Here is a 14,674-nt window from a genome sequence, read left to right as displayed (position 1 = left end):
TCTGCTACTATTTTGGCTGGTTGTTTACTGCCTTTTTCAACATGTATGATATGCAAACTGTTTAATAAACTACAAAACATGCTGCCTATAGAACTGTATCTACCCAGAAAGATTTCTAGATCATTAAAGACCTCAGGTCAAGAATAATGACTTACTGAAAATGTGCCTCTATGATCTACGAATGACATGAAATTTCTTGAAAACAGATGAGTAGAAATAACTAAAAACAACTGCTAAATTCAAAAACACAAAATCAATTTTCTTTAAACTAAAACCCAAGAAAATCATGAGTATGATTTATTTATGTTGTCTATTAATAATTAAAATTAATATTTAGCAATTATTCTTAGAGACAATTTATGTGTTTTATTATAACCATCTATCCGCAATTAAGAAAGAAACGAAATTTTGTCAGTGTTTTTTAACTTGAATGCTTGCCTAAGAGTTAAATTTAGAACATTTATGTGGTCACTGTGTGGCCCTTATTTGGTCCCAGAGCCCTGAGGTCAGCATGAATAATCACATTAGTAGGGCAGGCCTCTGCCTCCTTCATGAAAAGTTGTTAATTAAAAAACAGGTATGTGCACCAAAGGTTACCAGACACTTCTGCAATGCCATAAAATATTGTAGTATAACACCAGCTTTGCTTAATCCTTTAAAATTCCATGAGTGATCTAATTCCTGAAGACCCAGTAGCTTTTCCTTAAGGATTTTTTTTATAGCTCTGGTCAGCTTGGGGAAAATACAAAAGACGATGGAAAATAAATGAGCCAATCCTTGTCTACTTTCTCCATTTTATCTTTCCATAAGCATAAATGTCACCTAAATATATCCTTACAACAGAGAAGAAAGGCACGATTGTGCAATTAACAAAGGGAAAAGGGAGTTCTTTATGAATTTTTTTCTTGATGATTCTAAATATCTGCTTATGCTGCTGCTGAAGCCACTATCATTTCCCCAAAATTCTGCTGAATGATGAGATAGGATTGTATTCCAAACAGATAATGACTGCAATGCTGTCACATTATATGATGTAATTCTGAAATGGAAACGTTTTCAGTGAAACTTTGTCAAGTGACACCTAATTTAAGCTACAGTATAAGGAGACTGCAAAGAAGAAATTTTAAGGAAAGTCAGAAGCAAAAAGGGTTCCTTGTTCTCCTTCAGCTTATTTAAAAGGCCAGCATTAGAACAAGTACCCAAATGGAGAGTGAGACATGGTGACTGAGGGGTTTATGAAGTAAGCAATTTATAAACTCCAGAATAACAATACTATGGAAGACAGAACAGTTGGCACATTCCATCTGGTCTTTAATATCAGGAAAATTATACAGATAATGTATACATCCCCGTATTCCCTGTTTACTCCTGACCATGGCCACTCCTATCTCATATTTCTAGGCAATATAGACTCCTCAAATAGTTGAGAATCAAAGGAGCACTTTTTATGGCATCTTTACCCTCCTCAAAATGTTCTCTTACCCAGGTTTCATTTCTAGTAATTATAAATATGTAATATTTATACATAAACATATGTAAGGCTATTCAAAAGTAGCTTTACATAGACCATTTCTTATAGAACTGTTATTGTACACCCTGTCACTGAATCACTTATGTAGTATTAAGAGGGGGTCCTGCATTATACTGTATGCTGTGTAGAAAAATAGCACATGATCCTTGCCTTCAAGGAAATTACAGTTGGATTATGTTAACTATATCAACCCACAGGAAAAATTAGAAAACCATATGACATGGGACAGATTTACATGCTTATTGGTGTGCTAAGAGCAGCCAATATTCAGCAGAAAGAGATCAATTGGAATAAAGTAATAGAATGTGATTAAAGAGTCTGTCTAAACCCTTCCTTTGAGATGCAATACAATTAAGGAATGTTTGCTTCACTGAGGAAGCAGGATTTGAATTAGGCCTTAAACAATGAGTAGATTGAAAATAAATGTGAAACTAGAAGAGATTTAACTGAATTACTTTATCTCACTTTTCCTAATTTTATTTGTAGGAAGATGTACATATCCTCTCCAATTGAGCTTTGTCAAATAATCTATAAATACATAAAGTATACGTGATCAACAATGTCTTTAATGCCAGAGACAGCGTATTTTCTTAATCCAAAGCTCACTTTATGTAATTATTCTTTTTGCAAACTACTAGTTGGTTATATTAACACTTGAGTAATCCTGACAAGAAGTTGCTTTAAGCAGTTAAAGATCCAGATGCTGATCAGTGTGCATTAAGTGATTCAGACTAATTGGTTCCATCTAGATAAATTACTTACTTACCTCAGTTCCTATCAAGATTTCTTCCCTGGCAGAGTAGAACAGAAACTCATACAGCTTGTAGTGCTGAAACAAGCTGAAATACAAAGTAAATGTGGAAAGCTGATAAATGTGTTTCAGGAAAAATGGCAAATATGTAAGAATATTTATTAAAGGAAAGTTGTTCATATTGAGGAAGCTAAAGATGTTAAACACTAATAAGGAGTTAGCCACCTCCTTTACTCCCAAATAAATTGCCCAGAAATGCTAAGAAAGTAAAGGTTATTTTTTTGAGACACTGACAATATAACACAGTAGCTAAATTAATATCAGTAAATTAATCTGTGATGAGTGGATAGGTTTGGGGTAAGGGAACAATTAGATTTCATCTTAACTTTACTTGGCTCACAACCAAATAACGCACTTCCCTTGAGTAACACCAAACTTCACATTCTTTTTCATATTTTGCTCCAAGCTAGAGTCAATTCCCTCTGGTATTAATGGCACTGAATTCTATAGTCTACTTCCATAACAATTACTTCACATGTTCTCAAACTGTTTCAAGAGTAAATTAATCTGTTAACACCTGAAAAAAGATGCAACATGAACTGAAATACTTTTTAGAAGATGTGTGATTTTCTTGAAGAATATTTGATTATACATCAAAGAGATGACTTAATATAAGAAAGAAAGACAGGCATATGTAGAATAGATAAACAAGATTATACTGTATAGCACAGGGAAATATATACAAGAACTTGTGGTAGCTCACAGAAAAAAAAAGTGACAATGAATATATGTATGTTCATGAAAAATTGTGCTCTACACTGGAATTTGACACAACATTGTAAAACGACTATAACTCAATAAAAAAAAGTTAAAAAAAAGAAAGACAATTTCATCAGTTCCTACCCTAAAGACGAGGTGGTCAGTATATAAAAAGTACAAAGAGCCAATAGATAAGAATTCCTTAAAAATACGTATATTTCTAGTAAGTTTAGAGATCTCAGCAATGTGTTATTGAGAGTTAAAAATTTACTGAAGGGTTGACTTTTAATATCCTGTTTGTGATAATATTTGAATTTTTCTAATTCTCTTCCTGCTGGTTGGGAAAATTAATAGACTCATAATACAGCAAAATGCTGAAGAACAGAAAATAGTCTTGGTGGTTTCTCTTTCACTCTGGTGACTTTTGCTATTTAAGAAAATTGATTTTAATATAACTGAGAAATTAACATTTGCAAAATGTAGCTACAGAGCATGTATAATAATAGTTTTTCCTGAATGCTGTAATGGATCAAAGTTTCAATTCATTTGAAATCAATGAAGAAATCCTCAGGCAGCTGGGTCTCTCTGAGTTATATTAGCAGTTGATCTCACTACTAACACAATCCATTAAAAAGTGATGGGTGGTGTGCAGACTCAGTCACAGGGTTTTTGGGTTTTGGGGGAGAAAAAAACGCTCATACATTCAAATTAGTCATTAACATTCAGAAAACTAACTTAGCTTTTGACATTACTTTGATTTGTTGGCTAGAAAATACGTCAAGATTAGTGAAGTTTGATGATTCAATGAAGCAAAATAAATTCAAACTCTCCTTACATTGGTTACCTAGAGAAAGCTTTAAGGTTAAAAATATTACACTGGCAATAACTGACTTTGAGTAGAAAAATTAAAGACTGTAGAGTATTCGGAAATAGCTTAGCTTCTTCTCAGTTAACAAGTGTAAAATTTTCCTTTCCACATCTTGTGTCACACAATGAAGTTAATTCATAAATCTTCCTTCCTGCAATTTCATAATCTTTCAGCCTTATTCTCCTCATTGCATACAGGAATTAGATTGTATTATGCTAAAAAAGAAATTCACTTCTTACAATGAAACGAAAACGCATGACTTGGATGCAGTGGTGAAAGATGCAAAGCTGGGCAAGGCCAGGACTATGGTGAGACAGACAGGGGGTGGTGGGCACCTAAGAGGCACTTACTCAGAGGCAGGTGAAGCCACCTCCACTGCCTCACTCTGGTCCCCACCACAGCTGGGATTCGCTAAGTTTACCAGCGAGCTATTTGATCGCTTCAAATGGGAACAAAGTGACACTTCTGCTACCTGAGTGCGTTTCTTCCCTCTTCCTTCGGATCTCCAGCTGACTCAAGCCTCTAGACTATCTTGTCAAACATCCTGTCTTAGCCCTAAATCAAAGGGAAAATACTCAGAATGAAAATGGGTCAGGACATCTGGCTCCACGCCAGGAAGTGTACCTGTGCCAAAATGGGCAGTGTTGATTTTCTTATATTGAGTATATGTCTGTGTACATTACCTTCACCTGATTTCCAGGGAATACGGAAAATACACAATGACAGAAGTGTCCTTGAACCAGATATATATTTAAATAATGTCTTATATTGAGAAGCTACAGTAGTATTTATATTATATTTGTGTATGTTATACCATATGTGTGTGTGTGTGTGTATATATATATATATACACACACACACACATATATATATATATATATATATATATATATATATATATATATATATAAAATGTATATATTGCCCAAGTAGAGTACTCACAGCACTGCTGGGGAGGAATTTTGGTATTAGAGTTTTCAATTCACAGACACACTATAGCATATACAGTCTAGACTCTATTAAGAGCATCAAATGAAATTTCAATTTTATTGTCAGTTAAGTTTCATGTGCTATAGGTCATGTTCCAAAAAGCACTCTCCCAAAATTGACTAGGGCTTTCATTGGTTGAGTAAACTTAATTATCAGGTTAAATTGAAAACATGCTTATACTTTTGATAATTGAGTTAGCTTCATATTTATAAAACTTCTTTGTAGTCATTAAAATATAAAGTATTATATGGTTTGATTGCCATGAAATTCACACTTGCTGACCTATGAGACATTGTGAACAGGTGTTGTAGAAGAGCACATTTCTCTTTACACAATTTCAGTATCAATTTCACATATCCTACTTACCAACTGATATTTTATTTTCTGTAACAGAGACACTTAAAGCATATAATTTCTTAGAAATCACAATATGAAGATTTAACAGCATCAAGACTAGTTCTCATTTACTTTATTTGACTAATTTTTCAAATATTATCTTTTTTTGGAGAAGTAAGACTACATAGTTTTGGTATGTGAAGTTACCCTGGTTAGGCTCTAAAGATGACTAACACTGACAACTCCTTCTCACTTAACCATTTTCTGCATGTCAATAAAATATCAAGAAATACATTGGTGAACATTTTTCGTCTAGAGATGAAAAAGATGAAAAAGAAAAGAACTGCCATCTTTCACCATCTGGAAGGTGCATGGGTTTTGCTGCTGTGGCTAACTTATCAGTCCTGTGCCCGTTATAAACTCCTGGGTTAGAGTTCAGCTGAAAATGTGTTCTGCAAGAGAGACCTGCAGAAGTTCAAACAGAAAGAGAAGGGAAAGAAGGAGGCTCTACAGATGTGCAGAGAATTCCCCTTGCCCAGTGATTTCCAAACCCTGATGGGCAGAAGGATCCTGTGAACAGGTTCTCCTCCAATTCTGGATTTCCACTCCCTCCCCGCCCTCAACACAAGGATCTCCCCTTAATCTGACTGATACAAGACTATGGCTTTTAGTGAGAGACGCCCATTAGGAGATATGTCATTACATTAAGAAATCATATTATATTAAATGCTATTACATAAAAACATATTATATCATACCCCATTATTAATTCATGCCAGGAACCAGTGTATAAAACTTATCATATTAAATGCATTAATTTTTAAAAAACTTCCAGACTACAACCAGGATCCTTGCCAAGCAAATCACGAGCATGTCTAGAACATCATGCAGCACCATTTATTTTGGAATTTTAAAACTTAAAGTTGGAAAGCACTGCAGTATATAGTAATACAGGAACAAAGATATTTTGCAGAAGCTTTTAGTTAGGCAAAAGAGATTTTTTACCAACTCTTGTTTAAATATTTGCTAACTTTAAAAATATCACTTGAGAGAGATGCATGACTCTAGTGCAGACCTTGTGACAGATCATATAAAAAGACAAATTTCTTAGTTCACCAATGAGGAATCACTGTAATAAAAATACTTTCCCTCCATTCCCCATCATTTTCTAAGCAGAAAGATAGACTTAATGAGTTTAATTGGTCAATACTACAAAATATTTCAGGGTACATAATAAATTTGAGGAAGTATATACATAAATCTCTTCAATTTCTAATACAAATTTAAAACAAATGTTTAACTGGAAATATATATTACTCTTTAAAATGTAAAATTTTAATGTCAAGATCAACTACCTAAAGTATAAAGTCTATTGTAATTAAATCTGAATAATCTGAAGGAATGATTTTATTAATAGAAACAGTATTAATCAGAGATTCAGAGAAAAATTTCTTAGACAATTTATTATAAGTCTAGATGAAATTATACTCATCAAACACAAACCTTTTTTTAAGAATGCAAGGTTAGCCAAAATGTTCAATGTTCTGGTTTTTATTTATTGGATGGATGATTTGAATATTATCTAATTATTGGTTGGGCTAATTACTGCATATGTTCTTTAAATGTCTAACTTTATGAAAAATTGAATTAGTTTCTATTTTAATAGACATTTTCTAGAAATATAAATTGAAAAATAAATGCTACTGAAAAAATCCATACCTGATTTTTAAGTAATCAACAATCGCATTAGCTTGTTTTACATCAAAGGTATTCCATTCCTCATATTTTTGTGAACGGGATGGCCCTATTTCAGCCATAACTTCCCCAAGCCATTTTATGCTGTCTTCTAATGACATGTGCAGTGCTGAAATAAAATCCAGAAGAGTCTTAAGCATTATTTGGATAGAGGTTTTGGAAACAGAATAATCTAAGATGTCCTTAATGTGAAAAAATTTCCTTTTTCAGTATTTGTGAGGACAAAGGGTGAAACTATTGTTGTCTGTTTATGCTAATTAATAATTACATTTAATGTAAAATAGCAGCTGACACCCCCAGCAGTTATAAATTACCATAATGCTATACAATTGTCTGAAGAGTTTATGTTTCCATTTTAAGATGTCAAAAAAAATTTAATCTACCTAAAGATTACTTTAGAATGGAAAAGAAAGAAATATTTTATAATCTTAGATTAGAAATATAGATGGAAATGACACAAAGTTTGGTTGGATTTGCTGGTAAGGAAGTCCTACATGGTAGATTCAGCCACTGTAGACAGCAGAATTGAACTTCAGGCTGAAAATGTAAATGAACAAAGTCGACCAACACTTGGCTTCAGCTGATTGTTACCATGTGGGAATTTGGGCCTGAAGATTTTCAATAGATGCCAGAAATATGGATTTTTATGTAAAGCATCAAGACTTTTTTTTTTCTTTTCCAAGCTACAGACAACTTATGTAAGCTGTTTCTCAAAGCTGTATGCCTGATGGTGGTGGCGAGAGCCAGATGACAGTGCAAAAAGAGTGACACTGACACCACTTTGCCACCATTATCAAAAATAAACAAGTCAATAATTGTGGTCTATTCTCTTGCAATTAAAAGCAAACAAACAACAAAGCAAAACTATCTTCTATGGCATTTGTCTAGATGAAAAAGAAGTAGATGAATGTCAAAAGCCTTAGACTTAACTTTTATACCGTGTATAATACAAATATTAACTTTCATCTTCTTTTCCTGTTTCATTATGCTCATTTTTACTTGCGGCAGGCAAATATTATTTACAACACACCCACACACACACACACACACACACACACACACACACACACACACACACACACACACACACTGCTTGCTGTGTCCTGAGGATGAATCCAGGTAACTGGATTGTCCAGACTGTCCTTTTTTGCTGACAAGTGAGGGGTGTATGGACACAAGATCGAACAGCATGGAGGAGAGTCGAAAGGCTCTAGCAAAAAGGAGGTTGGACTGGTTGCTTGGGGGAGACAACCGTCAGCTGGGGGCTTAGATGAGGGCTTGGGAGAGAATTGTGCTGATCAATTTGAACCCCAACTTCCAATCTGAACCAAACTTGTCTCTCTTAGGAAACCATTAGTAAACTTTTCTTGCCTTGTTAATGGGGTGGATTTTTCAGGGAGGCAGAAGAAGAGAGTGCAGAGTAGCTATGAGAATATCGGCTGATTTTTGGACTCAGCTACTTCTGGGTTACACAGCTACTCTTTTTGGGATATATATGCTAGGTCCCTAAATTACTAATAAATTGACAGTATAGTAATTTAAACTTTTAGGAAGACATTATAAACATTAACTTGTAACTTGTTTAGTCTAAATTTCTTTTCTATGTGTAGGAATTAGAAAATGAGCATAAAATTATATAACAACTAAAATCTGGTTTAATGAATGTCAATTAGTCCAATTCTCATAGCCTCCTTCCAGATCCTGTTGAATGAATGTCAGATACACAACTTACTGCTGGATAACTAGGCTTTCCTATAATATTCAAAGTGGAGCTCAATTATTATTGAATATTTCTTTTTCCATGATAAACTTCTTTTGAAAATAGTGACAGTAATTTCAGAAATGAAAAATCTGTTGGATAAAAGCAATTCAGAAATGAATGGATTAAAATCTGAATCATTTTATTAATAAAATGATATTAACTAGAGATGCAGAGAAAAATTTAGATGATTATAATTCTAGATGTAATTTTACTAATCAAGCACAGAAACACATTTATATGACTATTTCCTTACGTTAAAATATAACTGACTCTTTAAGACTGTTTTTCTATGTCTAATGTCTTTCTATAGATAATGGATTTAAAAATTAGGGAAGTTATCATTTCACTTATCTAACTGAAATGTTTGCTCTTTCAAAAATCACATTTAGTGATGTGATTAAATATGAAAGATTAAACCAATTAAATAGTAAAGGCTGTAGAAGTAAAATTTATCCTTGAAAATTCAGGGTAATGAAAGAACACACCAGACTTATAATTAATTGGAAGACTTAGATTGGTACCTCATAACTGCCATTTACTAGCTAGGTGACCTGAGTTCCATTTTCTTTATCTATAAAGGAAAATAATACCAACTTTCAAAATAATAGTGCTGCTGTTAAGATCAAATAAGAAATGCATGGGAAGTTTACTCTTGGTAAAGTGAAAAGATACATAAACATTACATGTGTATAGTGCTTTCCAGAATTCGGCCCAAAGCCAGGCACATTGGATGCAGGAGTCAGGAGGATGGGCTCTCCCTCACTGGGGTTCAGATTTAACTGCTCTAAATCTCATTTATTTTTCTCATTTTTAAAATGAGGAGAATAATAGAACTACCTCATAAAGTTGTGCAGGAATAAACTGACACAGTGTTTGGAGAGCAAATGGCACTGTGAGTGATACAAGTTAATTCTATATAAATGTTACTTATTGTTATTGTTATTATTATTATCATTCCTAATTGCAGGGAAACAATTCAGCTTCACAGAAATAAAAAGTACTCTACGGTTATTTACAAACATTCATGTTATATAGAGGAGAACTGACCTAGGCTCATCGACCCAGGAGGTCAAATACCCAGTCTATCTAATACTCTACACCTTGTCCTTGGTCAGGACCTGGAAAAACTAGACCTAAAAATGTATAGTTAAGATAACTGTACAAATCCTATGATCCATAATTGTTTAGTTTGAGCTATTTTGACTTTAAGTGGGTTGGTTGCAGAATATCTTGTAGATAATGCAGCACAATCTGAGACAAGGAACAGATCAGACACTGAATCAGTATAAAATGCAGTTCCCACACTCGAATTTTATTAGTAATGGTTGACCACACTGCAGCTCACAGCACACACTAAGCTCTTCAATGTTTTTTCTATGAAGATGTGGCCCAGTGGGCGTGCTCACGCATGCTCAGGACTCCATCACCTCTCAGTTTAAGTCTAAACATACTTTACCTCCTTCCCTGGCACACTTGGCTAAAATTACATTCTTTCCTGATGATAACTATAACCTTGTTAGGTTGAAACGTCTGAGGGGATTTTTTTTTTTTCCTTTCTGCCAGAAGGAAAAACTAGATCCCTTGCTTTTTTCCAGTTAGGTTTTCCATATGTACTTCTACTTTCTTACAGTTTATGAGTATTTGGATAGATCCTGCTCAAGTTTTAAAAATTCATTTTTGAACTGCTATCAGCAATATAAAGTTTCATGTATGAAATACTTTTCAGTCAGTTATAAGTTACTGAAAAGTTTTAATGAAAATCTCGTCAAATTTGGAATGTGAGATTCATGAATTTTTTTTTTTTTTACTTTCCTTTATTCTGTTTCTAGTTTGTGAATACTCAGCTCAGAGGTTGTAAAGCTTAAGACTGTTCATGTCATATATTTCTTTCTACAATTTAATTCTTGCACAGGTGATATGTGCCCATTTGCTACACCCTTCACATGGAAAATTCTGATTATTATTTTTTTCTGTATTCTTCCAGAATTTCTTTGTATACATTAACAAATATATATATATATATAAATTCTCATTTTTGTGTCTTTTATAAACAAAAGCATATAATTCTGCACCTTGCTTTACTCAGTAATAATATACAGTTTCCCATATGATACCTAGAAAGCATCCTCATTCTCTTCTCTTTTTTACAGCTGCATAATATTCCACTTTAGGGAAAGGCAAATCCCTACTGATCAACTTTACATTTCAGAGTAGTTTTAAATGTACAGAAAAGTAGCAAGAATGTCACAGAGAGTTCCCATATACCTCATGCAGTTTCCCCACTGTTAACATTGCTGTGGTGCATGTGGCACAACTAATGAGCAAATATTGATGTTACTATTATTTAAGTCCACACTTTGGATTTCTTTAGTTTTTATTCAAGTCTTTTTTCTGTCCCAGGATTCTCTCCAGGACACATTACATTTAGTTGTCCTGCCTCCTCAGACTGCACAGTTTCTCAGACTTTCCTAGTTTTTGATGACTTTGAAAGTTTTGAGAAGCACTAATCAGATATTTTGCAGTATACCCTTTAGTTTGGGTTTATCTGATATTTTTGTCATGATTAGACAGGGGTTAAGGGTTTTGGAGAGGAAGACTATGGTGCCATTCTTATCACATTATAAAAAGGGTATTGCTATTTAATGTGGCTCAGCACTCACCTGGCTGAGGTTGTATCTGTCAGATTTCTCTATGATAAAGTTACTGTTTTCCCCTTTGGAAGGGGTCATTGTGTTGCTCACACTTAGCAGTGGGGAATGGTGTTCAACTTCATGAGGGTGAAGTATCTACATAAATTATTGGAAACACTACATGGGAGATTTGTTTATCTTAATCCAGTTAATTAGATATTCAATCATTAATTTTTATTGGTATGGACTAAAAGGATGTTAATTTTATACTTTAGATTATTATAATTCAATACGATGTTATTTTGTTCAAATTGTTGTATCTTCGGGCATTGGGAGCTTTTTCAGTTGGTTTCTCTATTCCTTTGACATACCCCTGTAATTTTGATTTTTGAGCACTTACTTTGGCCACTACAAGAGGCCCTAAGCTAATCTTCTGTGTTCCCTGCTCCAGGTCTAAATTCAGCCATTTTTCTAATGAGTCCTAGTTCCTTTCAGTGGAGAATGAAATTGTAAAACAAGAACTGGGTCCTGGGTGGTACGTTCATTGCTAATGGAAGTCATTGCTTTTTGGCCCTCTTTCTGGACAGAGCTTGAAGTATGTGTGTATGTCTTTAAACTTAACTATACAACTACACATCTGCATTTCTATTAAGTTAATCAAGAGTTCACACTTATGTTTTCAGTTCATGTTTCTAATCTTTCGCTTTTTTAAACATTACTGCAACTAATGACTTTACATCTATGTCAGATTACACGTATGAAAGTGGATATATAGGATAAATTTCCAAAAGTGGAATTGCTGGGTAAAAGACATAATACATTTGTAGATTTAATAGATAGCTGCTAACCTACATTCCACAAGGGGTTTTTTAAATGTATGCTTCCATTAGCAATATAAAAGAGTCCCTGTTTTCTTACAGCTTTGACAGCTAAGAATGCTACCAACACTTTACAGTTTTGTCAAACTAATATATAACAAATGACATTTCTGTATAGCTTTGATTTACATTTTCCTTATTATCTTTAAGGCTGAAGTTTTCATTTTTTAAAGAATCATTTGTATTTATTTAGTCATATCCTTGGCACACTCTTCCATTATATTATTGATCTTTTTCTTCTTGCTTCTGCATGCTCTTTTTATATTACAGAATTTAATTGTTTGCTGAGATGCAATGATTTTCCCAGTTTCTTATTCTTATTTTGATTTTTTCTTTTGGTATTTTTTCATTGAAGACTTTTGACTTTTATAAATCAAATGTAACCATCTTTGTCTTTATGGCTTCAGAATTTTGAGGCATAATTATAAAGGTCTTGCCCATCCATAGTTGCCAATAAATTAAAGCATGTTTTTCTCTAACATTTTTACAGCTCCACTTATTTTACATTTAAGTTTTTTTTATCTGTTTGGAATGTATTCTGGTTTATGGACAGAGACAGGTTTGAATGCAATTTCATTTTATTTTTTTCTTGATGGATATTTAGTTGCCTCGATATTATTTATTGGATAATACATCTTTTCACCACAGACTTGAAATGGGTTTTACCAAATACTTAATTCCAGTGCTTGGGTCGACTGCTAAACTTTCTGTTCTGATCCTCTTGTCTGTCTGTGTAGTGTTTGACCACTGTGTTCAAGTATCTGAGATGTTATAACACTACCACCGGTACTACCGCTAACAAGATATACTAATATATAGCTTATTATACTTTTTAAAGACAGTTTTTCTGGCCATTTATATTTATTGATTTTCCATATTTTTGTTAGAATCACCTTGCCTACTAACCTGCCCTTAAGCAAAAACATTAACAAAAAACTTTGGTATTTTTATTGGAATATTAATATTATAAATTAACTTGATGAGATTTAGCATCTTTATAATGTTGAGTCTTACAAAAAATGTTGCAAGTTTTTCCCAAATGTTGAAAATTTCCCTGCATGACCTTTAAAAATGCTTTGAAGTCTTCCTCATATGGGGCTTGAACACTGCTTTTTATAAAGTTTATTTCTACATAGTTTCCCTTTACTGTTAGAGTATATATTTTTTCTTTCATTAAATCTTTTATTTTCATTTTTATACATAAATATTTTAAAACTTTATTATTGTGATGATAATTTTTCCTTTTGGTGTACAGTTCCATGAACTTGAACATTTGGACAGATCATGTAACCACCACTACAATCATGATGGAAACAGAACAGTTACATCACTTCAAAAAACTCCCTTATGCCACCCTTTTAAGTCTTCTCCCCACCAACCTTTAATTTGTTCCCTACCACTACAGTTGTGACTTTTTTAGAAATTCTGATAAGAAGAATCAAACAGTACACAATATTTTGGGAGTGACTTCTTTAACTCAGTATGATGCTATTGACATTCATCCAAATTGCCATATCATGGTTCCTTCACTTTAACTGCTGAGTAGTGTTACATGGTATGTTCACTGTGTACCATAGTTTGTTTACCTGTTCACCTATTGATGGACATTTTGATATGTTTTCTGTTTGGGGCATTTATGAATAGAGCTGCTACACAACATTCATGTACAGGTTCTTGTGTGAACATATGTTTGTCCTTAGAGTAATACCTAGGAGTGGGATTGATGGGATATAATTTTATAAGAAACTGTCAAATATTGTTCAGAGTAGCTGTGCCATTTTGCATTTCCATAAGCAAACTATAAGAGTTCTAGTTGTTCTGTATCCTTGTCAGCACTTGGTATGTGAGTATTTTTAATTCAGCCACTGTAATAGATGTACTGTGATATCACAGTGGCTTTATTTTAGATTTCCCTAATGACTAACAATGTTTAAAATTGAGTTTATTTCCTATTCTTATATCTTCTTTGATGAAGTTCAAATCCTTTGCCCTTTTCTTTTAAAAAGATAAACTTTATTTTGGAATAGATTTATATTTATAGAAAAATTACAAAAACAGTATTGAGAATTCTTGCATACCCCACTCACAGTTTCTCTTACTTTTAACATCTTACATGATCATGATACATTTATTAAAACTAATAAACCAATTTTGTACATTATAATTAACTAAGGCCCATATTTTATTGTATTTCCTTAATTTTTACTCAATATCCTTTATCTGTTTCAAGATCCCATCCAGGATACTACATTACATTTGGTAATCATGTCTCCTGAGATTCCCGTAGATTGATAGTTTCTCTGACTTTTGCTTTTGATAACCTTGTCAATTTGAAGAGTACTGGTCAAATATTTTGTATAATGTTCCTTAATTTGAGTTTGTCTGATGCTTAAACAGAAGTTATGGGTTTTGAT

The 14,674-nt window shown here is 33.2% G+C and overlaps 1 protein-coding gene across 14 annotated transcripts in view; it reads right to left on the bottom strand.

Moving 5' to 3' along the window:
* The window catches only part of CABCOCO1 (ciliary associated calcium binding coiled-coil 1), a 129,304-nt gene that overhangs the window by 94,489 nt on the left and 20,141 nt on the right, over positions 1 to 14,674 (bottom strand). For all 14 annotated transcript variants that reach the window (XR_012510253.1, XR_012510244.1, XR_012510246.1 and 11 more), the window contains exons 4-5: positions 6,955 to 7,099; positions 2,298 to 2,370 (exon numbers count right to left, since the gene is read on the bottom strand). Coding sequence is in view for 3 of the 14 variants with exons in the window: in XM_074374065.1 (XP_074230166.1) it covers positions 2,298 to 2,370; positions 6,955 to 7,099 (218 nt within the window). In the remaining 11 variants the exon portion in view is untranslated. The remainder of the gene's footprint in view (positions 1 to 2,297; positions 2,371 to 6,954; positions 7,100 to 14,674) is intronic.

Source organism: Camelus bactrianus, chromosome 11 (assembly GCF_048773025.1).
Source record: "Camelus bactrianus isolate YW-2024 breed Bactrian camel chromosome 11, ASM4877302v1, whole genome shotgun sequence".
In the NCBI taxonomy this organism is placed as follows: Eukaryota; Metazoa; Chordata; class Mammalia; order Artiodactyla; family Camelidae; genus Camelus; species Camelus bactrianus.
The sequence above is the reverse complement of the archived record's forward strand: the minus strand, read 5'-3'. Positions and strand labels throughout refer to the sequence as shown.